Source organism: Chenopodium quinoa, unplaced genomic scaffold, assembly GCF_001683475.1.
Source record: "Chenopodium quinoa cultivar QQ74 unplaced genomic scaffold, ASM168347v1, whole genome shotgun sequence".
Lineage (NCBI taxonomy): Eukaryota > Viridiplantae > Streptophyta > Magnoliopsida > Caryophyllales > Amaranthaceae > Chenopodium > Chenopodium quinoa.
Window position 1 is genome coordinate 2521588 of NW_018744874.1, and position 27859 is coordinate 2549446.

Below are 27859 nucleotides of genomic sequence, written 5' to 3' on the forward strand. Positions count from 1 at the left end.
ATTAGCATATCATTAGACGTAAATTAAGAGCTGAACTGAACTGAACTGAACTGAACTGAATTTCAACGGAAGAGAACAGACCCTTAATCTAACATTTTTTGTTTTGTCATTTTGTTTTTCTTGTTTCATACTCCATTGATTTTGTACTAAAGTTCTATCATTTCTATGAGAAGAGTAATTTTAATTTTGGCAACACCAAAAAAACAAAACCCTTCTAATTTGGCAAAACCTTTCAAGAAATGAAAAGACAAATTTACCCCTCAACCACTGTGTGTAACGGTAACAAAAATAACATGCAAGAAACAACATTCATTAACTCACAACTCTCAGTCTCTCACATTCTTCCATACACGAGTCCTCCTTCATCTATACTCCACATCAATATTCATGGAAGTAAACAAAGGTTTTTTCCTCTACAAACGCACCCATGTTAAACTCGGTGAACCTGGCCCCACTACCCCAATCATATGGATTAAAAATTCAATCAGACGGTTAAAACAGTAAAAACTAACTAAAGTGTAAATAGACCACTTTCAACAGCGTTACACCATATATACCCCCTACTTTATCCTGCCACGTGATAGTTTTCTCACTTTCTTGGTACCACAAAGTAGGGGCAAAATGGGTATTTCACTAAAACGGCAACAACGTTGACACTTTTGTTCTTTGTTTAAATTTTTGGTAAAGTACCGTAAAACACTATCATAAATTTTTTATATTGATCCCAAATAGTATTATTTTACTAATGAACTCCCGTCTTCTCGCTTATTAGACAATGACACATTTCTTAACCATTATTAATATAATTCTATTGATCTTTTCTCAAGAAAAGTGATTATATCGTCGCTCTTCTACTGTTTAATACGTAAGAGTATTCATTATTGATTTAAGACTTATTTCACTTTACAAATCACAACATAATTTTGTAATCTAAGGTTCTGAAAGAATGTCGTAAGTGGTGAACGAAGTTGACTCGCTCGTTAGAGGAAGTGATCGCAAATTCGAGTAATTTACCATTTTTTTTTTTTGAAGCAAGTAATTTACCATTTTAAATTGTTGAAATTTCTAAAAGAAATGCGAGGAAGGTAAAAGTAAAACGACCACCCATGAAAGTATGAAACAGTCAATGATATGTTTTGGTGGTTAGTTTTCACACCATGTTTCCGAAAATACCCTTTTTCTGTTTATTTCTGCTTTTTAGGCCGGCAATTTTAGAGTTTTTATTAAGAAATTTCGCGTTTTTGTATTTTCAAACTGAGCGTTTTAGAGAGAGAGAGAGAGAGAGTGTGAAGAGAGGAGAGAGAAATCAAAATGAGGTGACAAAAATTTATCCCAAAAAAAAAATAAATTAAAACACAAAAATCAAGTTTTTCGGAGGATCCGATATTTTTTGTTGGGATTTTTCGGAAATTTTTCCCCTTTAATGAGGTACACTATCTTAGACTTAACTCTTCTATAATTCTTCAACTGTCAAAAAAACAACGGCATTATTGTTTTAATTTTGAAATTAATTACTTCTTAATTGCTAATTTGATGCATAAAGTTTCGATCTTGATTTCATATTCTGTGTAATCTTGCTATTAATCTTAAAATTTCGTTGATTTTAAGATTATTAAGGGCTGTTTCATTGACTTTTCAAATTTTTAAAACGGTAAAAATATAAAAAAAATCTTAGAAAAATTTAAGGTTGTTCAATGTAGAAGAAGTTTCAGAAAAAAAAAATACTGAATTTTAAGAGGGAGAAAGTAGAGAGAGAAAGCTTGGGTGGGTTGCTTTAGAGTAAAGGGAGAAGCTTTATTATTAAGATTGCTGGGATTTTTATTTATTTTTTCTTTTTTGGAAACTTAAAAGGAAAGATCAAGCAAAGTTTGATTAGTTTTTGATTTATGATTATCAACCTAATCCCATGATTATAACCTCTAAACCCCCGTGTTTTTCTGTCTCATAAATCTTAATTGTTGAATTTTGTTGTGTTTTTCCTGTTAATTTAATTAAACCCAGTTAAGAAAAAGTGAGAAAATTGCTATAATTAGTTTCCTTTTCTCTTTATTTTTTTCTTTTGTTATTTGGGTGTTAATTTTGCAGAGAATAAGGTAAAAAAGGCACTTCATTTGCTTTTATGAGCTGTTGATACACCAAATTTTAATGATGACAATGCTTTTCTTGTGAGCAATTAACTGACTTTGTTGATTTTTGGAGAATCTAAGGTTACTAAAGTGAGTTGTTAATTTTGTTGTAAATGTTGAATTTATTTCCTATTTTAGGGTGTTTTTTGCATAAGTTGTGTTGTTATGAGTGTTGTTGATTGTTGTATTATGGCTACATTGTTCAGCTTTGGGTGTTGAATGGGGGCTATTGTCGCCGAGGAGTCGAAGAATTCGGACAAGATGACCGGAGGGGCGGGCCGAGAGGAGAAGATCTTGGTGTTGGTGAGGTTAAGGCCCTTGAATGACAAGGAGGTCTCCAAGAACGAAGTAGCTGATTGGGAATGTATTAATGATAGTACCATTTTGTATAGAAATAGTCTTCAAGAACGCTCTGGACTTCCCACGGTTTATTCATTTGGTAAGGCCAAGCTTTAACTAGTAGATCATTTAAAAATCGTGATCATATGTTGATGCTTGATGCTCGATGCTCGTGTTTATGTCCTTTTTGAGGTATAGGATTGCAAGGAAATTGTGAATTTGTGATGGATATATTATGTAGACGAGTGAAAATTGTAACATGTCTAATGTATGATTATAATATTTTTGCTCATGCATTTCTCGAACTTTGACATTATAACTTATAAGGTGCAATGTTCTTGGACAAGTGACTACATTGTAATTATAATGGCTGTTTAGTGAAGAACCTGTGAGGCCGTGATTAAGTGAATTTTTTAATGATTTTGGAGGTTGATATTATATGTTTGTAACTTGTAAGTATGTGCTTGTGCTCAAATGGAATGTAAATTCTTGTATGTTTATTATTAATTTTGGTTTATCTTAATCTTGTTTGGTAGACAGGGTATATTCAGGCGATTGCCCATCCAAGCAGGTGTATGAGGAAGGAACAAAGGAAATTGCTCTTTCTGTTGTTAGTGGGATTAATTGTAAGTTAATATTCGTGTTTATACATCTACCTACACTAGGTATATATTCAGACGATACAATTCGACTATTTTTGACATTTTTTTTATTGAAAACCTTTTTTGCTCATCAGCCAGCATTTTTGCTTATGGACAAACAAGCAGTGGAAAAACATACACCATGAATGCAATTACCGAGTATACTGTTGCTGATATATATGACTATATGCAAAGGGTAATGGAAAATCGGAGTACTTTTTTTCTATCTTGGAACTTTGGATAACTAAGTCGAATGTAATGTTACTAAGATAAGCTTCTGTGGTCTTCAGCATGAAGAGCGGGCATTTGCTCTCAAGTTCTCTGCCATGGAGATCTACAATGAAAATGTGAGGGACCTTCTCAGTTCGGACAATACTCCTCTGAGGCTAATGGATGATCCTGAGGTAAATATAATTCTCTTGTACTAGAGTATAGCGAGAATGCAAAAACTGATATGTTTGCATTTTTCCAGAAAGGAACCATTGTGGAAAAGCTGACTGAGGAAAAATTAAATGATTGGAGCCATTTAAGGAAGCTTCTGTCTATTTGTGAAGGTAAAGCACAATGACTACCAATTTGATATATTTTCTCTAATATTATGTTCTTGTTTATTCAATTTTATCATGACATTGCAGCTCAAAGGAAAGTTGGAGAGACCTCCTTGAATGAACATAGCTCAAGGTCACATCAAATTCTGAAACTGGTATTATTTTTTCCTTTGATGTTTTAATTGAACTTTATTTCTTATAATTTGTGTATCCATCTCTTTATTTGTTTGTTGATACATGCAGACAATTGAGAGTTCTGCTCGTGAGTTCATAGGCAAGGGAAACTCAAGTACCCTTTCAGCTAGTGTGGTAAGCAACTCAGAACTTAAGTACCTCTTGTCTTATTTTGAAAAAAATGTTTAATTTGCTGTGTATCAGTTTCTTCAATTTGTCTAAATACATTCCTTGAGGTTGAGGTTGTCAAACCAACATGATTTTATTGGTGTTCATCTGCAGTTTTTTATTGATCTAGCTGGAAGTGAACGGGCAGCTCAGGCAATGTCAGCTGGGACACGATTAAAGGAAGGTTGCCATATAAACCGGAGTCTGCTAACACTAGGGAATGTTATCCGCAAGCTAAGGTTTCTTACTGAAATCCAGTTCTCTAATTTTCTTTTTCTTGAAATGCCTTCTGACATACCGCTAATGAGATAAACTATGTTTTAGAGTCGCTTCTTTAGTGTGATGTTTAGTGTTTAACTTTTCAGTATGGCCCTTATGGATTTCTTCTTGCCTGCTTGTCATAGTGATACTCCGTATGTTACTTAGTAGTATCCTCAATGGTTAATTGACGACTAATTTGTGGTAATGGGGTAAATGCTAGCTCTTTTGTTGCTGATAGTTAAGTTCACAGCACCTTCTGATAAAAAGTACAAGTACTTAGAAATTCTTGCTAAATTTTGTACTCCTAGGTTACTTAATCCAATCTCTCATATTTTTGTTTTTACAAAATAAATTTATTTCCTTGTGTTACTTGACGGTTAAATCACTAGTGATCGTTGGGTAGCACCTTCATTGACTGCTTATCAATCTGTACTCTTTCTTACTGCAGCAAGGGAAGGCAAGGACATATCAATTATAGGGACTCTAAACTGACTCGCATCCTGCAACCCTGCTTGGGAGGCAATGCTAGAACTACCATCATCTGCACTCTGAGCCCTGCACGTAGCCATGTGGAGCAATCAAGGAACACTTTGTTGTTTGCTAGTTGTGCTAAACAGGTGACAACAAATGCACAGGTGAATGTTGTCATGTCAGACAAAGCCTTGGTCAAACACTTGCAGAAAGAACTGGCCAGACTGGAAAGTGAGCTAAGGAGTCCAGCTCCCACATCATCATCTTGTAATTGTTCAGTGACAATCAGAAAGAAAGATCTTCAACTTGAGAAGGTAATGTTTTTGTTCTGAGCTTTTCTACGAAGGTGGTTGAGCATTCTAGCTCTATCTAGTAGACTTGGCCACTTGGGTATGACCATGGTTCGGTCGATTGGTTGGCCATCTGTATGAGCAGTTACCTGGTTTGTTTTGTAAAATAGTGAGATTTACACATTTTTTTCTAAATATTTACTCCATCCGTCTGAAATAATAGCTACTACTATTTTGGGATTTATGGACAAAGGATTGAGAAATAGAGAGAGTGTGGACAGCCCAAATACAAAGGTTCTTTTAGTAACATTATGTCTACTGATGAACGAATATACTTTGAAAATCTTCCTCTTTTTGGTACTGCAATCTAGACCAGATTAGCTAATGATTTTATATCTTAATATGCTCTGCTGCATGTGAGATTCATTTTAGTCTGTCAGGAAGCAATGTGTGTCACAGGAGCAACTATTGTCCAGGGTTAGAAAAAGAATGTATTATACTATGATGCACATTCTTATACAGTTACCTGAACGAAACCAACGATTATCACTTTTGGTCTATATGCTGTATCTACCAATTTATTATTTTTTTTCTAGCTATTGAATTAATATTGCGTTGGTCCGTTGGATGCTATAATGTCCCTTTTTTTTTAACAGATGGAGAAGGAGATTAGGGAGCTGACAAAGCAAAGGGATCTTGCTCAATCTCGAGTTGAGGATCTATTGCAAATAATTGGAAATGATCAATCATCTAATAAACAGGTAATTAGACAATAATTCCCCCGTTTTATAGTTGCAGCGCTTCTCTTTTCACATGTGCCAGTGTGTAATTTAAATCACTTATATCACTAATTATCAATAACTAACAATCTTTTTCTTTTTTTTTCCCTTTATTTTTTGCCTATTTTTTCTTCGTGAAATTACAAACTGTTTGAGATGTACATAACAATATTTTTTGTTAAGCAAATAGAGTAATTCGTTAAAGAGTGTAAAAGCTGAGTACTAGGGTATGTGAATAGTGTAAAAGTTAAGTCGTTGCAACTTAAAACAACAGGAAAAAGTAATAATATTGTTCAATATGCTAGCTGAGAGCATGCTTCTATTTCTGTGGATTAGTGACAAATCTCCATTCATTAAAAGTAAATGCACCCTGAAAATTGCTGCTTTGGTAACTAATTGTCTCTGTTTTTTTCCATCAGCAACGGCATAAACCCCATTCAAAGTGGAAAGTACCGAACAAATGGGAAGATGAAGGTTCTATTTCAGACTCAAGTGTGAACGGTCATCATCGTGTGGATGGTGTCCAAGATGAAGACGGTGAAAGTTATATTGAAGATCCATCTTCACGGGCATTAGAGCATGAAGATTATACATCTGAGATGGGTGACGACCAGTGTAGAGAAGTCCGATGTATTGAGATGGAAGGATCTGAAGCTTCAACTACGTTTGGTAATGGGCATGGAAGCAATGGCAGGAGCTCCCATCAAAATGGTTATTTGTATGGTTCATTGGAACAAAGGATCCAGGAAGTGCAAAGGTCAATTGATTCCCTTGTTAGTCCTCAACCTGAAAATCCATCTGTGTGGGATGATTCTGCCGATGCATCAAGCTCCAGAAGTATGAATTTCAGTAAGGTTCGGGGCTCTAAGGGAAGTTATTCAAACGGCCAATCTTATCCCTCTAGTAAGGAAGAGTATTCGGAGAGAACCCCTCCTAGTGATGTGGAGATGGACTACAGTGGCAGACCTGGAGAATTTAAAAGGTTTGCTGTACTAGATTATGGTGGTAACTCTGAAAAGTTGTCACGTAATGGCTCTCAGTCATCTGTTGGAACAGAAGTTGTTGACGATGTAAGATCACTGAGTGGGAACAATGTTGCTGATGAGGAGATAACAAGTGTCCAGACTTTTGTTGCTGGCCTCAAGGATGCTAAGCTTCAATATGAGAAGCAACTTGGAGACGGCCAGGTTAGCATACTGCTATTCTCAGTTGTAGTATAGTAGCACTGGTAAAAAAATACTAGTAGATCTCAGCATTTAATCATCTAATCTGCAGTTTTTTTTTCTGATATTTTCACTTTTATTTTTGTTAAGAGTTTTTCTAATCCTGCCAATTATTTTAAGATATTATTTTTGAATGGTGCTGGATGAATACATCAAAACTACCGTAAAATTTGCTAAATTAGTCCTCTACATTTTGGTGAGATTTATAATTATGTATTATTTTGTTGATATGATTAGGGACCTCCTGAATTGAGAAAGTCGTTGAGAGACGTGGGATTGGATCCCATGATTGATGGAGAAGATTCAGAAGACACTACATTGGATTGGAACTTGCAATTTGAAAAGCTTCAGAAAGCTATTGTTGAACTTTGGAAAATATGCAATGTTTCATTGGTTCACAGGACCTATTTCTTCCTTCTTTTTAAGGGCGACCCTACGGATTCCATTTATCTGGAGGTCGAGTTAAGGAGGCTTACTTTCCTAAAGGATACATTATCCCATGTTAATCGTTCGGTAGATGGTGGACATGCACTGAAATTGATTTCAAGGTTCATCTTCCTTCCTCCAATTACTTATGAATGATTGCCTTCACACTTTTTTTTTATTAGTTTTTGTAGTATGTTATGGCGTACTTCTGCTTTAGTTGAACAATATAACCAGTAATAGACTAATTTAAGGTTGAAACAAGCATCCAACTAAGTAAAATGTGTTTGGTGGTGAAACAGTGAGAAGGCACTTCGAAAAGAAAGGGAGACGCTGAGCAAGCTGATCAACAGAAGGTTCTCAAGTGAGGAGAGGAAGAGACTCTACACAAAGTGGGGTATAAAGCCAGATTCAAAGCGTAGACGAGCACAGCTTGTATCTCGGTTATGGACAGAGACAGAAGACATGGACCATATTGTGGAGAGTGCAGCTATCATCGCCAAACTAGTCAAGTTCTCAGAGCAAGGACGGGCGTTCAAAGGGATGTTTGGGCTTAGCTTCTCACCTCCAATTTTAAGGAGGAGATCATATGGTTGGATGAACAGCAAGACATCCCTTGTATGAGTATTTAGTGTATGACTTGTGTTAGTGTGTAGGTAATAGGATCTATCTATATATAGTCGAAGTTAGCCACAGATATCGTTCGATTTGATTACAGTGTTGCCCATTCTTTCCACGTTTGTAGGTGAACAGAACATTGTTTCTGTGATTCTTGTAAGCTCAAATTAGGAAGTGTATGTTGGTTTTTGGTTTTGTGCTGCTTCCTGCTGGTGATTGTATCTAACTAAGAGTTGATGAATGGGAAAGTTGTTTTAGTTACTTATTTTTCGCTTCGAAGTTGGTGTGGTGTGACATCTTTAACAAGTACAAATTATAATACTAATGGCTTGGAGTATTGTATTTCACAATATGCCACTTGATTTCTCTATTGATCAACATGTATTGGTTTATTCTTGACACTAAATGTGTTGTAGATCCACCTTGATTTCTCTATAGAGTATGCCACTTGAGTTCTCTATCAATCTTGCATTTCTTGAATTAGGCTCTTGTCAATTTTCACAGCGGGCAAGGTACAAAAGTTAAAGGTATTCGAGGGTTGTGTACCTACAAGTCATTAGACCAAGATTTTTGAGTCTGTTAATCCTAGTCTTGCTCACAATTTCCTTTTCCCACAATCCGTCCAAATGTATTATATATAGATAGACTTACGAGTAATTGGTCCTTCCTCTAGAATGTGAATTAGTGTCAGTGCACGTCAATTTATCGAAGGACATTGTTAAATAGGTTGATTTGATTTAGAAGGCTCAATACTTTAACCAACTAAGTTAGTTGACATTCACAACGCAACATTAATTCGCATATGCCACATAACATTACATATGTGTCTACTTCGTGTATATCTTTACTTGTTACACATTACATGTCTACATCATTTACCTTTCGTCATCAACAGTCGTAAAACCAAAATAAATAAATACTCCGAACGACGTCGTAGGGAGTGAAACTCACCCCATTGTTGTAGCAAATGCAAAATTTCTCTAGAAAACAAGAAAGAAGAGAAAGAGAGAAAAGTTGAAAGAAAATCCAGAGAGAGAAAATGAGCTTGTCGACGGCGTCGTTCTTTGCCAGAAGAGCCGCTCAGAAGCAGAAGGTCCGCCTTCTCTATCGCCGTGCACTTCGTGATACCCTCAATTGGGCCGTTCATCGTCATCTTTTCTACCAAGATGTATTCTCATTTTCCCTCAATCTCAAACCCTAATTTCATTCCCATTTCCCCAATTCATTTCTAGGGTTTTGATCTGATCCCTTGTTTTTAATCTATCTTGCTTTCTTTTGATCTTCTTGTTCTGTAGGCTGATGAGCTCCGGAAAAAGTTCGAGGCTAATAAAAATCTGGTACCATTTTCCTTCTCCTTTTGATACAATGTAGAAATTAGGAATTAATTTATTTTTTTTCATTAGTTAATTTTGATGGGTACCAATTGTTCAAATTAATACACAATGTATTGGATTAGTAGCTGAATTAGAGTGTATAATTGGTGACATTGACAATGGACAGTCTTTTGATCGAAATTCGAGTGCTTTTGTATTCGATAATCAGTAAATTTGGATGCTTTTGTGTAAGAAGCTGGTGCTTTTGTGATGTTAGTTTTAGTGTATTTATATAGAGAAATGTGATTGAGGTATAATTTTCGATAGCGAATAGGTTATGCAATTGCTGATTGATTCAACTTTGTGTGATTCTTACTGTGTTTTTCATTGTGTTATAGGAGGACCTTGATACAATTGACAGAATGATTGCAGTTGGTGAATCTGAGTACAATAAGTGGCGACACCCTGATCCTTATATTGGTAAGCAGTGACATAAACTGTGGTTTCTTATTGTTTGATACATGTTTTCATCCATTGATTGATTGACGTGTAACCGCGTAAGTTGTATATCAATGTCATTAATTGTAGTGTTTACGAAAGGAGCTTTCAACTTTGGAACCTTCATAAATGCAATGTATTGTAGGAAGATGCTATATTGGTTAGCTTAATGTATGTATTGGATAGGAAATTAGAAGAAGAGGATAAAAGAAACATCTTTGATCTCAATTTGTTTTGTTTTTTTTAGATTGGCGGAGCGGGTTGGTTATTGTATAAGAAATCTTTTAAATGTTTAACAGACTGTCCTAACTCGATTCTGCAACTATATTTGAAAGCATGGCTGCTTAGGTTAGTGACTGCTTGGAAAATCGTTTTAGATGAGAGAAAATTCTTTTAGCTTGTAGCATTCCACAATGTAGGTTACATCAGAACCTTAATGATTACATGTATTTTGATCCTTATCCAATTGAACCATATGTGTCAACAGAGTTTCTTCCTGTGTTTTTCTATTGCTCGCCAATTTTAACTTTGTGTCACTCTAATGCCTGGTGTGGAGTCTTAAGATAAATCTGTACTTCTGTAGTGTGCTAAATAAAATGGGTCAATGTTGAGATTTTTCCATTTGCAATTTATAAATATGCCAACACCCTTCTTTTTAAACAAGTTAATGAAGTCTTATTGCTCTTTGTATCTTATGGTGTTGTAACTTGTTGATAATGGACACTGTAACTCATGCCTTTTCAAACCCTCTGCAGTTCCATGGGCTCCTGGCGGTTCAAAGTTCTGCAGAAACCCAGAGCCACCTAAAGGGGTATGTGACAATGTGCTATATGGCTATATCCTGTTCTTTCACTGGTTGGAAAGTGTTTATTCTTTCTTTGGCACAACTATTCTGTTTTGTCTCAGGATACTCATTTCTGATTATTGACATCATATTGCTATATATTTACCCTAATGAAATGGAATGTGATAAGTGCTCTATTTTTGCATTACCAATATTTAAATTTTGTACCAACGACAGCTTGTGTTAACATGGCTTTATGTAAGTTTCAAATGTTTGCTGGTTTAAAGCTTTGTTGTCTTCATATTGTAATTAATACGAAGTATGACTACCTTCAAGCATCAACGTATCAAGCTCCTTTGGCTGATTTTAAATAAAATGTATTTTGATTCTTTTGTGGAATATAAACGCCTCTTTTTACGCATTCTAGGCTAAGAAAAACCCCTTAGAATACTCTTGCATTTGCAATCACTAGCCATGGAACTAATTCTATTTTAATTACTACCTCCAATTTTTTTTAGTTGCAACTAAAAAAAATCGGAGGTAGTATTATTTGTGGCATCATTTAGGTGCCATTTTTTACATTGGTATTGTGTCCCCCCTTTCCATTTGTGTGCTATTGGTTGTGCACGTGTGTTCAAGTGTTAGGGTGTATACCTCTTCAGTTTACTGATTTGATAAAACAACTCCTCCTTACCAAGAGTGGGGAGATTCTTTTTCTTGGTTTCTTTTGTCCCCCTTTTGGAGAGAATTACATAGAGCTGTTTTGGGCTTTGCGGTGCTGGTCTCTGTTTCAATATTATTCAATATCATCTAGCAGTGTTGAATAGTTGCCATGACTCATGAGTTAGCAACTCAATGATGTTGTCCACTTTTCTATGCTCATATAAGTTAGTTGCTTGAGATTATTTGATTATTTGGATCAATTGCTTTCTTTGTGCTCTCTTGTTTGTAAATATCTTGAATTTATTATGGTTGATTCAATTTGCCCATTTGATTTCTGATTTCTACCTTGCCTGTTTCTTAAACTCTGTCAATTGCAGATTGAGATTATATACAACTATGGCCAAGAAGAGGCCGAGCTAAAGTAGCTGCATATACTTGATGCCGTAAGTTTGGCAGTGACCCATTTCTTTCTTTCTCCTTTTTTATTTTAGTGGAAAAATTGGCTTCTGACCTGACTTTGGATTGTGTTCTTTCAGTGATTGTTAGTCTTATGTGTTTCCTTACTGGTTGATGCAGATGAGATTATTCTGCCTGTGGTGGGAAGATAATGATGAAGAGTCATCTCCTGTTTGCATTTAATTACGCTTCAAACATTTTGAGATGTTCAGTTTTCCGTTTTGAAATTTACCTAGGTTCTCTGCACTTCATGTAAACTGTTTGAAAATTTGTGCACATGAATTGTTAATCTTCTGAAGATGTTAATAATTTACCATCATGAATAAGTTTCCTCCTTTTGTTAAGGCATGATTCAGTAGCTTCTCTTATGGTAAATTGGTGATTGTGGCTCGGGATTGTATCAGACAGGGAGCACTCTCTTAATTGCTAGGATGCCGTTACTGTGTGTTGGACTTGAGCATCGAGCCAATAACTTGGTATTGAAAAGAAATGAGAAATAAGCTTGTAAATTTCAGTATATACTTAGTAGCTGGTTTGAATTATCTTACATTCTTGCGGCTGCAATTGCCACCAGGACTCAATATCGACTTGGGGCTTAAGAAGCCACTTAAGCGAAAGCCTGTTGTTACACGGCATTTAGGCAAGATTATAATAATAATAATAATGATTATATACTGTATAATAAAGGTTCATATATTATGTTCAAGAGACTATTATAAATCCATGGTTTAAAATGAGGTGAATTTTAATCATGTTGTCAATGTCTTTTGTCAACCTCCCAGCCAACCCCTTTCATCGTTGCAAGACTAACATTGTCTATTGGAAGATATACATCAACTGTAAATTTGACAATCAAAGAATTGTGGGAAGACTGCGTTGCACCTAGAGCTGTCAATTTGGGTAAACGGGTCGGTTTTGGGTCAGGTAAGAGTGGGTTGGGTCAATTCGGATTAATTCCATAACCTATGCGAACTAGTTTGAGTTGGGTCATGCTTGAGTCGGGTCATACTTCTTATCAGGTTTGGGTCGGGTTTAGGTCGGGTTAATAACAGGTCGGGTGAACAATAGATCGGGTTTAATTCGGGTTTTGACAAGTTAAAACGGGTTAGGGTAATTCTCGGGTTCGAGTCGGGTTCGGTTCGAGTCAATAATTTGCGCGTTAGAATCAGGTCAAGTCATTCTCGGGTTTGAGTCGGGTTCGGTTCAAGTCAATAATTTGCGAGTTATAATTAGGTCGAGTCATTCTCGGGTTCAATTCGGGTTCGGTTCAAGTCAATAATTTGTGGGTTATAATCAGGTTGGGTTATTTCCAAGTTGGGTCATTCTCGGATTCAAGTCGGGTAATGTTCAAGTCAATAATTTGCAGGTTACAATCAGGTCGGGTCATTTCCAAGTCAGCTCATATTCGGGTTCAACTAACTATATATAGATCATTATCATTTTTATCAAGCTAATTATTTCCTTTGACTATAATATATATGGCAATATACTAGGGAAATATAGTCTATAATTTAGAAGATAATTATCTCCTTCGACCATACAACAAATATATATTATATTTAACTCTTAAATTTGAGGATGATACTCCTTTCTTTTGCTGGCCTGGACCGACTTAGTCTCTCTAGACAAAATGCTTTGATCAACAATAATAAGATGGTCTAAATTGCATTTAAGGTGATTTGAAATCGCGCCAGGAATAATTTGAGTTGAATTTAGGGTCAATAATAAGTTGTGTTAATTTCAAGTCGAGTTAATAACAAATCGGGTTGAAATTTTGGGTCAGGTAAGTAATAGGTCTGGTAAAATTCGGGTCGATCAATAACAAGTCGAGTTGAATTTGGGTCAGGTTAATAACAAGTCGATGATTTCGGGTCGGGTTTGTAACATGTTGGGTTAATTTCGGGTCAGGTTAGGAACGGGTCAGGTTAGTAACAAGTCTAAATAAATTCGGGTTTTGACGGGTTAAAACAAGTTTAGGTCAATTTAGGTTCAAGTTGGGTTCGCTGCAAGTTATTTAAATTGGCCGTTTTAAACCGTTAAATCGGTGCAAGTTGTAAATCGATAAATTGGTCGTTTAAAGGCAAATTGGATGGTTCCACCCACCCAATTGGACTCTCTGAGGATATTAGGGACCATGGTAAATATTTTGTCAATTTTTATTTCCGGGCGAATAAAAGTCAAAAAATTCCAAAATTGAAGGCTAAGATCCACACTTTTTCAGAAATTTTTGAGGTTTTGAGGCCCGGTGTCGAAAAGCCTTAAAACTTTAGGTACATCTCGAGGTCATATAATACCGTTTGGAACCATATATAATCATTATATGTTGTCATAAATGTTCGTGGTAGACTTGATTTAATGAAATCGGTGCAAGTTGTAAACTGGTAAATTGGCCGTTTAAAGGGAAATTGGATGGTTACATCCACCCAATTAGACTTCCAGAGGGTATTAGGATCCATGGTAAAAATTTAGACAATTTTTATTTCTATGCGAAAAAAGTCAAAAAATTCCAAAATTAAAGGCTTAATATCCACGCTTTTTGAGAAATTTTGGAGGTTTTAGGGCCCGGACTTTAAAAGCCTTGAAATTTTAGGAGATACATCTCGAGGTCATATAATGTCGTTTGGAACCATATATGATCATTATATGTTGTCATAAATGTTCGCGGTAGGCTTGAGTTAATGAAGTCGGTGCAAGTTGTAAATCGGTAAATTGACCTTTAAAGGCAAATTGGATGGTTCCACCCACCCAATTGGATTTCCGGAGGGTATTAGGGACCATGGTAAACATTTAGACAATTTTTATTTCCGGCAAAAAAAAAGTCAAAAATTTCCAAAATTAAGGCTAATATCTAATTTTTTTTAGAAATTTCCAAGGTTTCGTGGCCCGGTGTCGAAAAGCAATGAGATTTTAGGGGATACATCTTGAGGTCATATAATGCCGTTTGCAACCATATATGATAATTATATGTTGTCATAAATGTTTGTGGTAGGTTTGAATTAATAAAATCGATGCAAGTTGTAAATCGGTAAATTGGTCGTTTAAAGGAAAATTAAATGGTTCCACCCATCCAATTAGACTCCCGGAGGGTATTAGGGACCATGGTAAACATTTCGACAATTTTTATTTCCAAGTGAAAAAAAAGTCAAAATATTCCAAAATTAAAGGCTAAGATCCATGCTTTTTGAGAAATTTTGAAGATTTAGGGCTCGGTATCGAAAAGTCTTGAAATTCTAGGGAATAAATCTCGGGGTCATATAATGCCTATAAGAACCATTTATGATCATTATATATCGTCATAAATATTCGTGGTAGGCTTGATTTAATGAAATCGGTGCAAGTTGTAAATTGAATTTTTTTTCGTTTAAGGGCAAATTTTATGGTTCCACCCATCCAATGGGACTCCCGGAGGGTATTAGGGACTATTGTAAACATTTCAGCAATTTTTATTTTCGGGCGAATAAAAGTCAAAAAATTCCAAAATTAAAGGCTAATATCCACGCTTTTTGAGAAATTTTGGAGGTTTCTGGGCCCGTTATTGAAAAGCCTTCAGATTTTACGGGATACATCTTAGGGTCATATAATGTCGTTTGGAACCATAAATGATCTTTATATGTTGTCATAAGTATTCGTGGTAGGCTTGAATTAATGAAATCGGTGAGAGCTGTAAATCGGTAAATTGGCCGTTTAAAGGCAAATTGTATGGTTCCACCTACCCAATTGGACTCTCGTAGGGTATTAGGGATGGCAAACATTTCAACAATTTTTATTTTCAGGCGAAAAAAAGTCAAAAAATTCAAAAATTGAAGACTAATATCCACGTTTTTTGAGAAATTTTGAATTTTTCGGGGCCCGGTGTCTAAAAGTTTTGAAATTATAGGGAATACATCTTTGGGTCATATAAGGTCATTTGGAACTATATATGATCATTATTTGTTGTCATAAATGTTAGTTTGTGGTAGGCTTGAGTTGATGAAATCGGTGCAAGTTGTAAAGCGGTAAATTGGTCATTTAAAGGCAAATTGGATGGTTCCACCCACCCAATTGGACCCCGTGGGGTATTAGGGACCATGGTAAACATTTAGAAAATTTTTATTTCCGTGCGGAAAAAAGTCAAAAAATTCCAAAATTGAAGGCTAATATCCACGCTTTTTGAGTAATTTTGGAGGTTTTTGGGCCCGTTGTTGAAAAGCCTTGAGATTTTACGGGATACATCTTAGGGTCATATAATGTCGTTTGGAACCATAAATGATCTGTATATGTTGTCATAAGTGTTCGTGGTAGGCTTGAATTAATGAAATTGGTGAGAGTTGTAAATCGGTAAATTGGTCGTTTAAAGACAAATTGTATGGTTCCACCTACCCAATTGGACTCCTGGAGGATATTAGGGACCATTGTAAACATTTCGACAATTTTTATTTCCAGGCGAAAAAAAATAAAAAAAATTCCTAAATTTAAGGCTAATATCCACGCTTTTTGAGAAATTTTAAAGGTATCGGGTAAAGCTGTCAATTTGGTTAAATAGGTCGGGTTTAGGTCGATAAGAGTGGGTCGGGTTAATTCGGATCAATTCCATAACCTATGTGGGCCGAGTTTGGGTTGGGTCATGCTTTAGTCGGGTCATACTTTCTTATCGGGTTTGGGTCGGGTTACATTCGGGTCGGGTGAACAAGGTTTAATTCGGGTTTTCACTACTTAAAACGGGTTAGGGTAATTATCGGGTTCGAGTCAGGTTTGGTTCAATTCAATAATTTGCGGGTTAGAATCAGGTCGCGTGGGTCATAAAATCAGGTTGAGTCATTTTCAAGTTGGGTCATTCTCGGATTCATGTCGGGTTTTGTTCAATCAATAATTTGCGGGTTATAATCAGGTTGGGTCATTTTCAAGTCGAGTCATTTTCGGATTCAAATCGGGTTATGTTCAAGTCAATAATTTGCAGGTTACAATCAGGTCAGGTCATTTTCAAGTTAGGTCATATTCGGGTTCAACTAACTATAAATAGATCAGTATCATTTTTATCAAGCTAATTATTTCCTTTGACTATAATATATATGGCAATATACTAGGAAACTATAGTCTATAATTTAGGAAGATAATTATCTCCTTTGACCATACAACAAATATATACTATATTTTATTCTTAAATTTTATGTTCCTTTCTTTTGCTGGCCTGACCGACTTGGTCTCCAAAGACAAAATGCTTTGATCAACAATAATAAGGTGGTCTAAATTGCATTTAAGGTGATTTAAAATCGGGTCAAGAACAATTTGGGTTGAATATAGGCCGGGTCAATAACAAGTCGTGTTGATTTGGGTTAGTAACAGATCGGGTTAAATTTTTTGGTCGGGTCAGTAATAGGTCTGGTAAAATTTGGGTCGGGTCAATAACAAGTCGGGTTGAATTTGGGTTAGCTTAATAACAAGTCGGGTTTGTAAAAGGTTTGGTTAAATTTGGGTCGTGTTAGGAACGGATTAAGTTGAATTCAGGTCAGGTTAGTAACAAGTCGGGTTAAATTCGGGATTTGACGAGTTAAAACGGGTTTGGGTTAATTTCGGTTTAGGTCTATAATTTACGGGTTACATTCGGGTTGGGTCATCTCCAGGTCAGTTCATGTTCGGGTTCAGGCCTCACATACTCGGGTCAACTCGGGTATAGGGTTGGTTTCAGGTCGGGTTTGGGTCACCATTTTTTTGGGTTCAGATGGTTCGGTTAATAATCGTGTTTGAGTCGGTATTTCGGGTCGGGTCAACTTTGATAGCTCTAGTTACACCTCTTTGTTCTTATTTTTTTATCTTAATTTAACTAATTTTCAAATAACCCTTTATTTTAATTTGACTGATAAAAACCAATAATTAAGGGCTTGTTTGGCATCATTTTTAGTTTTCAGTTTCCTATTTTTTTTTTAAAACTAAAAACCAAAAACAGGAAACAAGAAACTAGAAAAAGGTGTTTCCACTTTTCTGTTGTCAGTTTTCATAATTATCATGATTTTAATAAGTCTAAATAATATTTGATTCATATGTAACATATATAATGTACTTTTAAAAATCAAATAACCAAAAAATAGAAAATTACAGCGACGCCAAATGAACCCTAAAGTTGCAAAATGTAGAAATTAAAGTACATGTAGTTTTGCAGTAATAAAGTGAAAGTCTACCCTTTGATCAACTTTGTTGAACGTTTAACCTTTTCCTAAAAGAAAAGAGTTGGTATTTAAATTGTTCTTAAAAGGATAAAATTGAGATTTAAATAAATCAAATTTAACAATTTGAAAAGGCAAAGGTTTGTCCAAGGTAGTATTTACCACATCCAAAACAATTATCTTTAATGAGAACATATTAACCTTCTCTATTCGTCTTAATAATATCAAACTTGCCCGATTGTCTTGATAAAATCTATAACTATTACTAAAACAAAACATTGCTGACAACAATTCTCCTTAAAATTGTATACGTGTCGCTTTCTTATGAATTTTTTCCCGCTTAAAACCATTGATGATGTCATTTTTTTTTGTATTAGGTTTTTTTTTTGAGTGATACTTCATAAACAAGCTAAGTAAGTTCTTTCAACAATTTTTATCTAGAAAATCGAAGTATAATAAATGGAATTGCTACTATATTCCTTTCTTTTGATTTAAAGATCTATCATTTTCTTTTCTCAATTCTTTAACACTAGTGTAATATTCAAACATGCGAAAAATTGTTGAAATATTCAAGCTATATTTCTTTTAAGAAATCTCCTTCCACTGAATTTATGACAAAATTGTAAAGATTCATTGTTATAAGATATCTATACTATAATTATTTTATTAAAACCGTGCATCGCACGGGGATAATCTAGTTTTCACCTAAATCAAAATCCTTAAAACCGGATTTTTTCAAGGTTACCACCTTCGTAAATAATTGACAAGTGCTTCCTTCAGGTTAATAGCTACGATGCTGTCATATAATGGCATCACATTAATCCAACAATAATAACCTAATTAGCAAAAAAAAAAGTGAGTTACTATATTTAATCAGAGGTGATGTAACCCGTTAATACAAGATTGGACAACGTAATTGGTGGCTTAGTGCTACTCCATACTCAACTCAACTTCCACCAACCTTCTAATGGAATTTCCCCCTAAATTTAAAAGTGGAATTAGTCAAAATATATGCAACTTCCATTTTCTGGGTTTGGAAGGCACGAACCCATTTTCTCTCTCCTATTTTTTTGCATTTTATGTGGTTCTCTAACTGCCAGATCATTAAATCTTATAGTAATATAACAGAATTTGTCAACCCATTTTATTTTATTTTTTATGTAAGAGAACAAGTCATATTACTCCTCTTAACAAGCCTATTATGTCTCCTACTAAGTGTTAATTATTAACCTTCTTCACACGATCAACCAAGTAAGTGGAAGAATAAAGCTGATTATGACATCCAAAACTCAGATTTTATATCTTTGATCATCATTAGCTATAGGCTGTTAATTGTTAAACCTATTTAAGCGACGAAAATCCGAGTGACAAACGTTAAAATAACCTTCCTCTGATCTTTCTCTCTTGTGTTTCATCTGAGTTACAGCAGAAGATACTGGCAATGGAGGATGATGAGGCTAAGAGAGGTAGAAGAGGTTGTACGGATACTGTTCGGGTTATTGGGTTTGTGCTTCCTTTGGTCATGCTTGTATGGATGGTCCATATGGGATATAGACTGACAACTGAAACGAGAGATGATGAAGGTGGTAGTTTTGAGGGAAGCTACATAGCTCTTTTGTTCGGGATTGTTACGGTAGTTTTTGGTTTGATCTATTTCCTCGTCGGGTTGACCATTGTTGCAGAATTAGCTCAGGACTTGGTAGCTTGGGCGGACAAGGAAGAAGACGGAGAAATAATCAGAAACCAAGGTAATTACAATTTAATTTTATAGTATTAATACAGCATTGCTTAATCAGAAACCAAGGCAATATACAACGCCATCAGGAATGTTAAAAAGAGTTACGCTAATTGGCTAACAGTTTGGCATACAACGGGACAAAAACTCTTTCATGTCTTACTCTATCTCTTTCATTGACTATAACAGTCTCTAGTTTGGTCCATAAGGGCATTTTGGTAGATTTGTCAGCATTCGTCGCCTAAGTTTTTAAGCAAATACCAAATACACATCTTTTGCTATACGAAACAGCTAATCAAGACAAGCATATTGGAGTAAGAATAGAGGGCCTAAATCCCTAAGCAAAATTTCTTATTCTCTACAATTCATACAATATACTTATGAACACATTAGCTCTGTTTTCTTGAATGCATGATACAGTGTAATAGTCTAACTATATGTAATACGTGCACAGAAAAGGAGCAGAAGACCATTTGTCAGATCGTTATACAAGTTTTAGCCACCATGATTTCAATGTTCATGCTCACGTGGACAATATACTACGGATATAGGCTAGCAGCAGAAGCACAAAGGGTTGTCATGTACAGTCACTTGGCATTCTTGATAGGAGTAATTACCATGGCTTTTGGCTTCATATACTTTATAATTGGGATTGCTCTAGTAGCAGATTCTGCACTACATCTCTCAGGAAGATTACAACAAGATGTCTCTGAAAGTGATCTATCCTTAGGCAAAGACATAGAAGCAAGTCTTCTGGTGTAATAGGGCAACCACCAGAGAAATACCACTGACTACATTTTTTTGTTCTGGCTGCTAACAAGCTGACACCCTATATGGTGCGATTATGTTCACCATATATGGATAACGCCAAAGTGCAGACTTTACAATCCTGAAACAGGATTAAGCAACAACTCTTGTAATAGGCTCGACTGGTGGGAGAGGAAGAAGAAACAGAACATGCAAGTGATGCATCCTTTTTTGAGCAAAATTTCAAGACACGAACACAAGAAATGCATTTGAGAAGAGCGATTCCTGGGCATGTTCCATTTGACTACAAGATCACAACTAACTGATCAAGTTTTGACTCTAGACAGATAATACAGTAATTCTAATATGAAAATAATTTAGGATAGAAGCATGACTTTAAGCCATTAAATTATATACAGTTAATGTTCTTATATTGTAAGTTTCTCCAAATCATGGTATTGTATGCTGGATATTGTCGTATTTAAGTATGTTTCTCCATATGTAAGCTAGCTATACTCCTAGAGATGAACTGATAAGATTCCTCTAAGCAAATTCTAAGTTTCTACTTTCTAGGCAGCATTACAAAATTGTCTCTCAATATCTGATCACATCTTCTGTTTGCAACTGACTCACCAATTCAACAGAAATTAAAAACAGCCACCTTTCCCCCAACAACACTTATAGCTAGATCCTGAATGTGAAGCTTACACAAAACCATCATTGAACTCACAATAAGAAACCTAATGCACTGCATTGAACAGGATTCTACAGAAAGCACGCCTCACACACGAAGGCTCCCATGTAAGGCTGTAAGCTCTCAATTCGTAGATTTGTGATTGGTACCTCCCTTGGTTGTTCAAAGGGAGTGCTATTATGAGGCATAAACCACCCCAGACCCATCGCCACATCCTCCCATCATCCACCATAAATGCCACCTCCCTTTACCACTTCTGAAATACAACGAGAGTGAGGGATAGCTCAAGTGGTTAGAGCTCCCCTTCCGGTTCCAAGAGATCTTGGGATCGATTCTCATCACCCGCCCTTGTGGCTCTCTAAGCACAAAACATCTGAAATACAACAAATTAATCTATATACTCCTAGAATCGGAATCACCGGACACAATCGAGGTTCTTAAGAACGAACATGGAGTCCCTCTAATTTCATAGCCAATGCCAAATAATAGACTTCCTAAAAATCCTAATCTATGTATAACTCTATGCTTTCAATCGCCAAGTTCCACATACTATTAATGCACACTTCACTAATTGATATATTGTTTTCAGCTTAATATACTATCAAAAACCATAGAAAATCCTCTAAACAATCCAGCCATCACACAATACCAATCAAAATTAAACAAAAACCCAATAATAAAACCAAACGAACTCACATTAACAACCACCATATCATAACATAAATACTTGTATTTCAAATACCAAGCACAAAAATTCATATTACCATTGATCCAAAATAAAAAAATTCACAACAACCCAATTCAAACATAGTAACATATTATTAAATCAACATCCATAATCAGCAAATATCAGCTGAACTATAACGAAAAATAACAAAAATTAGATAACTTTGAAAGGAAGAGGCCAAGGAGTGTTACTGGGAACTTCAAGTTTGTCTTTAAACCTCTGAATCATATCTTTCTTCTTGGGTCTGGAATTGCCATAAGAACCCTTGAATCTCTTTCCTCTCTTCGTCTTCTTGTCACCTCTTCCGCACACTATTGCCTCTGGTATTGATGAAGAAGACGCCATTGATGAATATGAAGAAATTGGGGAAGCTGGAATCTGATGGGTTGACATTATTCTTCTTGCAATTGAGCTGCATAACTGCTTCATCGCCATTTTTGCTCGGTTTTTTTTATGGGATTTACAAATGGGGTTTTCAATCGGATTTTGGGGTTTTAGGAATTTTGATTGAATATTATTTTTTTATTTAAGATTGAAGATTGAAATCGGTTGTATTGGATTTGAGGCTTTGAACTTGATTTGGGTTCAATTTTGCCCTAAGGTTTTGAAACTGAGCCCATGTTAGCACTCACCCAATTGACCCAATGTATTTTTTAATTTTTTTATTGTTTTTGTGAAAGATTGACCCAGTGAATTTTTTTCCTTTTTTATTTTTCTCTTTTCATTGAAAGAAATTTGCAAATATTATTACTCTATATCATAAAATGATAATCATTGCTATGGCCTGATAAATTTCGGGTTTAGACAATATTCTTAGTCTTAAGTTAGAATCTGGCTCGAAAATCATAATTTAATAAAGCGAGTTTGGGTATGAATTTTCGACTAAAGTCTGGCCTAACCCAATCTTTGACAAAATTTATTTCATTATTTCTATCTATATAGAGTGTATTTCTAATTTGGGATGTCTCAAATCGAGCTTTTGTTGTATTGAGACATTGAGTTTCTTAAATTGTCAATTTTATCATACTATTCTAAAATTCTTACTTCGTATTTATTTTATTTTATTTTTTATTTTTTTTAAGGTATGGTGTTTGTGTTGTTGTGATAAGAACGCTTGTTCAATTGTAACTATTGTGCTTACATATATCATCAACCATATGAGTAGTTATGCTATTTAGAGCACAAATTCCTTTTTTTTTTTATTTTTTTTTTTGACACAAGAGCGCAAATTTCTTATAGAAGGTATTTAATTATTTAAGTAATATGACCTATACATAGTGAGATGAAAAAGAACATACTAGTACAAGTTTTAATTAGTTTATGTACCTTTTAATTGTCAATCAAAGCACCATAAAGATTTTGGCTTGGTATTTGATTACCACACCACCTATAGCTCATTTGCAAAATAATATTATTGAAAAATAATTTTAACAACCTTTAATTTATCAATAATACTCGTATAAGCTTTCTAAGAAATATGTAATCATTGACATTGATGATACAAATTACAAAGTACTCCGTACTAGGCAATAATTACCCACTGATTGAAAGTCACAACTCACAAATTATCATGTCCAAATCGTGAAGCTCTACTCAGTCACAAGCTAATTGAAATTGTTAAGTCTTTGTCCTTTAAATCCCTATTGATAAATGAATCTAGCTTCTTTTCAAAAAAAAAAAAAAGAATCTAGCTTGGTTTTGTATGTTGTAATACCATTAGGCCTTCACTTTGTCGTAGATGTCTATTTGCCTTTTTCTTTTCCCGGTTATGGCAGAAAAATTAAAAGACACTAATAACATATGGAGTACTCCTGAGTCCTCACCCAAACTCTTATACAACCGAAATCGTACTCTCTTACATCAACCATGAATTCCAACAAGTTGTTCATGACATCCAATTGTCCAAATCATATGTGATCCCATAAGATAGACAACACTTATCACCTCATTCTTTTTAAATATGTAACAAAATTAAAGCAAGATGAAATAAAAATTTGGTTCAATTAATCAAAGCATCATGAAGTTCCAATGTCCAGTCAAAAGAATCCTCCTTTACACCAATGAGGTCAAACAAGATCATCCCACCAAATCTCAATTATACAAATTTACCACAATTTACATTTTCATATTTCATACAGAAAGGAAAACACCTGCTATAACAGATCACATGTTTTACTGTCTTTGTAATTTTGGCAAAACTTTTTTTTTTTTTTTTGTTTTTTAACGGTCAAATTAATCCTTTTCTTACGTGAGCATAAAACATTATCTTTTTTTTTTTAAATTTATTAAAATTCATATAATATGAAAATGATATCTGAAATAATTAATTTCTGACAATTTTATAATGAGCTAATACATAGTTTTTGATCAGCAACATTATCAGAATTCACCAGAAAATTCCTCAGAACTTGTTTGCCTGCCATTTGACACCTTTTTTGGTTCTCCAATTTTGGCTAAAATTTTATTTCAGCTAATTTTAAGCAAAAAAATGGTACAGTATCTTTTTTATTTTTATTTTTCTTTTTTTACCCAACATTTTCCCCTTTTCAGATTTCTGAATTTCTGGCCTCATAGTATTGGCATGCCATATTAATTATAGTACGATCCAATGACGTCCATCTCCTCCTTTTTTTTCATGTTCATTGAGTGAAAATTACTGTGTTACACTAATCAATTAATAGCTAAACTAATCAGATCTTGCTCTAATTATGATTGAATTTAACTTATTTAATCTACACAACATTGATAGAATTACTAAGTAGTAATAATCAATTAATCATTATTCATATGAGTTATATCTTTGCACTAATAATCATCTTATTATCAATCATGCATCAATTCATAATATTCAAATCTTTCAAGATAGCTAGATTAATGACGACTTTGTATGTAATCAATTGATATCAATAAACATGAAGGTCACAAATTCAAATAAAAGTGAAATGAGGAATTGGTTAATTTACTATTTCTATAACAATCAAATATTGTTTACCTACTTTTTTTTTTTTTTTTTTTTTTTTGTGTGTGTGTGATGATCTTCATTTAATTTGCTACCAATAATCATTGTGTAAATAATTTGCTAATTAATATCAAAGCTTAAAAATATTAAACAAAAAAGAGTCAATAAATACCATTTGCATATAACACTAACATAATTGAAATAATTACACACATTTAACAATATAAAAGAGGTTATATTACATGCATAATAAAGGCTACTAATAATAATAATACCATAATAATATGCTTAATACCATATATAATATGAGTTTATATTTACACAAACTAAATAAAAACCCATCTACTAAAAACGACTAATACAAGTATTATGCATTAATCTTCTATATTAAAGTTAAACATTAGTACTATATTGCCATAATATGTGTAATTAGACTAATTACTAACTAGTCATCCTAGTATAAGTAACTAAAAACAGATATAGCTAATAGATTAATTAGAGCCAAAGTGCACCAGCCTCTTTAAGGAGAGGAACAAGAGAACCATTAATATGGGAAGCCATAAGAGACTCAATCCCACCTAAAAACTTCCCACCAACAAATATCGCCGGAAGCGGGTGATGCTCACCGGAGAGTTGGTACAACACAGCTTGAATCTCGGCGCTACCCTTGTCTGAATCGAGCTCGATAACAGTAGGGCCAACGCCGAGGCTAAAGAGAAGGCGCTTCGCTACATGGCACATACAACAATCACTTGAACTAAATACCACCACCGCGCTTTCGCCTACCACGGCCTTAACTTTGTCGTACATCATAACCATCATACTGTTGTTGTTGTTGCCAATTTCTTGAGTCATTTTTAGCTCTTTTACCATTGCCATTATTATATGTTTGTTAGTGAAGTAGTAGTAGTGAGATGGTTTAGGAGGTATTTTGGTAGAGAATGTTTTGATAGAGGGAGACAGTCATGATCTTTTTATAGAGGAGAGTTGTACAATACAAGTAGTTTATTTGAATTTTTTTTTTAATCAAATTCAAATGTCAAGGGTAGAGAGGTAAATTACATGTATGTCTAGATCTAATGTTTACCTTATCCTAAATTCCTAATTAACTTAGGGTTTTCTTAACCAATTAAGGGCAAAACTACAAAGCATTTTGAATTGATGATTATGTTGCAAAAAGTATTTAAATTATGCTTTTATAAACATGGTGAATATTTGAATTGGTGCGCTTATTATTTTTTAGGTTTTGGTTTTGTGAAATTGCAAAATTAAAAGCAACGAACAACTACTAATTAGCAAGGATCGATATTGTTTATAATTTATATGCGAATAAAATTATATTTCGCACTAAATTTCTTTTGTTATGTGTCAACGGTTTGACTAGACGAGTTACCTTCATTCTTATCAATTGTGTGTATGTTTTTTCCCTTTAATATTTAGGTATTTTTTACATAACTATATAAATTTTAAGAATTCTAGTTCATACTTTCCATACAATAATTTTACAACTTTACTTCTTAACTTTTTATTGGTTTAGAATTTATAATCCTTTTGAACTTGTTTGACTAATTCGAATTTATTTCACCCTAATTATTTACTTTTCTAGATTTCTCAAGGTTAGCTTAGTTTAAACATGCTCATTACACAAATTATAAATTTATAAGCCAGGCCTACAATATATATAATCAAAAGAATTGTTATTCGTCACACCATACCATACATGATACATGTTTCGGGTGAAAACAATGGGACCTTGTCGAAGGTCCGATGAAGTGGAGAAGACTGGATTCGGTCCAAGTGATGTTGGGCCGAAGGTTTCCTGCACAGTAAACACACGTAAACTAGCCTCGGGGGTGTTGCCGAGGAAGGCCCCTCCGATGCTAAAGTCAGTACAGTGTGTAGAAAGAGAACACTATGCAAGAAAATTAATTGCTTGAGGCTTTGTTGAATTTATGTACAAATGAAATATTGATGGCTTTTATACCTTTTCATATATGGAGAAGGTGGGCCTTAGCCCAATGGACTTGCCTTGAGGACTGATCTTTGACTTTAGCACAAGTGGAGAGTTGAACCTTGACCTTGGGCTTTTAACTGGATCATTTAATGAATAGGCCCAATTGGACTAAATTGGACCCAAACAACTTGCCCCCCAGACCCGATTTGGAAGGATGACGGGTCGGGTTTGACTTAATCAGAAAAGGAGGGAAGTGAATGATTTAATTAATCCAAAAATTTGAATTTAAACCGTAATTAATGAGATAACAACGGTTAAGGCGGATAATTGTGGAAGTTGGACGGATAATGGGCGGTTTAATCACAAGATCGTGTGTTTAACGGTTACTTAGTGGTATATTTAAGAGAAATTGAAACTCAGACTCCTCGTATTCCCATTTCCAGAGATATAACTAGAGGCGCGTCATTTCTCCTCACTCATTCACCAACACAACCCAGCATTTTCAAGAGAACCTGAGAACCCGCATCAAAACTTCGCAAATTCCCCGAGCATTAAGCTTAGAAATTGAGACTCGTCACTACCAATTCGTAAATCGGCAATTTCCGCTTCAGATTAAGGTAAATTCCTTTGATTTTAGTTTGTTTTTCTTCGAATTTGAACTCCTTCCCCTTTTTTTTTCGACTTTTTCTTCAAAAGTATCAATGGTGAGAGGAGTTAGAGGTAGAGCCCGTGCTCCAAGAAGAGCAAGGCCAATTCCCGATCCCAGGAGCAGGGTTGGGACCTGGAATGGACAAAGAGCAGGGTCTGACCCTGCTGAAGGGATTAGGGCGACTCCCATTTCTTCGGCTCCTCCTCAGAGAGCGGAGGGGCCGAGCGCTTCTGGGCGGGACGATGAAGTTCCCGCTGTCCTTTAGGATATCCTTCCCGGGTTTTCAGAGTGGGAGGATGCCAAAGTAACTTCGGCCATGATAAAGAACCGCCCTTACTCATGGTGGGTGGAGAATGCCGAACAGTACCGGTTTGCCGAACAAATTGAATTGCATTACGGCATCCTTGAAGCTGATGGGTACTGGTGCCGAATGCCCGTGGCATCCGATAGAATCCATCGTCCACCCCCGGGGTATGTGG

The 27859-nt window shown here is 35.0% G+C and overlaps 5 protein-coding genes across 7 annotated transcripts; 3 read left to right on the top strand and 2 right to left on the bottom strand.

The window, feature by feature from the left end:
- Window positions 1-1224: 1224 nt before the first annotated feature.
- Window positions 1225-8340, top strand: LOC110705182 (kinesin-like protein KIN-7E). Of its 3 annotated transcripts, XM_021883034.1 has the most exons (15): window positions 1225-1428; window positions 2086-2216; window positions 2333-2565; window positions 3002-3091; window positions 3202-3302; window positions 3397-3510; window positions 3579-3660; window positions 3742-3809; window positions 3898-3963; window positions 4111-4235; window positions 4706-5042; window positions 5675-5779; window positions 6217-6984; window positions 7258-7568; window positions 7746-8340. In XM_021883034.1, exons 3-15 carry the CDS (start codon window positions 2346-2348, stop codon window positions 8065-8067), a joined length of 2709 nt encoding a protein of 902 aa, XP_021738726.1. In that variant the 5' UTR covers window positions 1225-1428; window positions 2086-2216; window positions 2333-2345; the 3' UTR covers window positions 8068-8340. The 3 variants fall into 3 exon arrangements, with proteins under 3 accessions (XP_021738726.1, XP_021738728.1, XP_021738727.1); XM_021883036.1 differs by lacking the exon at window positions 2086-2216; XM_021883035.1 differs by lacking the exon at window positions 1225-1428 and having other exon boundaries at window positions 1470-2216.
- A 656-nt stretch (window positions 8341-8996) lies between these two features.
- LOC110705183 (NADH dehydrogenase [ubiquinone] 1 beta subcomplex subunit 9-like) lies at window positions 8997-12265 on the top strand. The gene is made up of 6 exons (XM_021883038.1): window positions 8997-9229; window positions 9357-9398; window positions 9773-9854; window positions 10628-10683; window positions 11697-11762; window positions 11896-12265. Exons 1-5 carry the CDS (start codon window positions 9101-9103, stop codon window positions 11742-11744), a joined length of 357 nt encoding a protein of 118 aa, XP_021738730.1. The 5' UTR covers window positions 8997-9100; the 3' UTR covers window positions 11745-11762; window positions 11896-12265.
- Window positions 12266-18929: 6664 nt separating this feature from the next.
- On the top strand, window positions 18930-21055 carry LOC110705184. The gene is made up of 2 exons (XM_021883039.1): window positions 18930-19663; window positions 20105-21055. The coding sequence occupies exons 1-2, from the start codon at window positions 19357-19359 to the stop codon at window positions 20410-20412; spliced, it is 615 nt and encodes a 204-aa protein (XP_021738731.1). The 5' UTR covers window positions 18930-19356; the 3' UTR covers window positions 20413-21055.
- Window positions 21056-21783: 728 nt separating this feature from the next.
- Window positions 21784-22395, bottom strand: LOC110705185 (30S ribosomal protein S31, mitochondrial-like). Its single transcript, XM_021883040.1, has one exon. It carries the CDS (start codon window positions 22251-22253, stop codon window positions 21972-21974), a length of 282 nt encoding a protein of 93 aa, XP_021738732.1. The 5' UTR covers window positions 22254-22395; the 3' UTR covers window positions 21784-21971.
- Window positions 22396-25272: 2877 nt separating this feature from the next.
- On the bottom strand, window positions 25273-25656 carry LOC110704885 (glutaredoxin-C9-like). The gene has a single exon (XM_021882698.1). It carries the CDS (start codon window positions 25654-25656, stop codon window positions 25273-25275), a length of 384 nt encoding a protein of 127 aa, XP_021738390.1.
- Between the last annotated feature and the right edge of the window lie 2203 nt (window positions 25657-27859).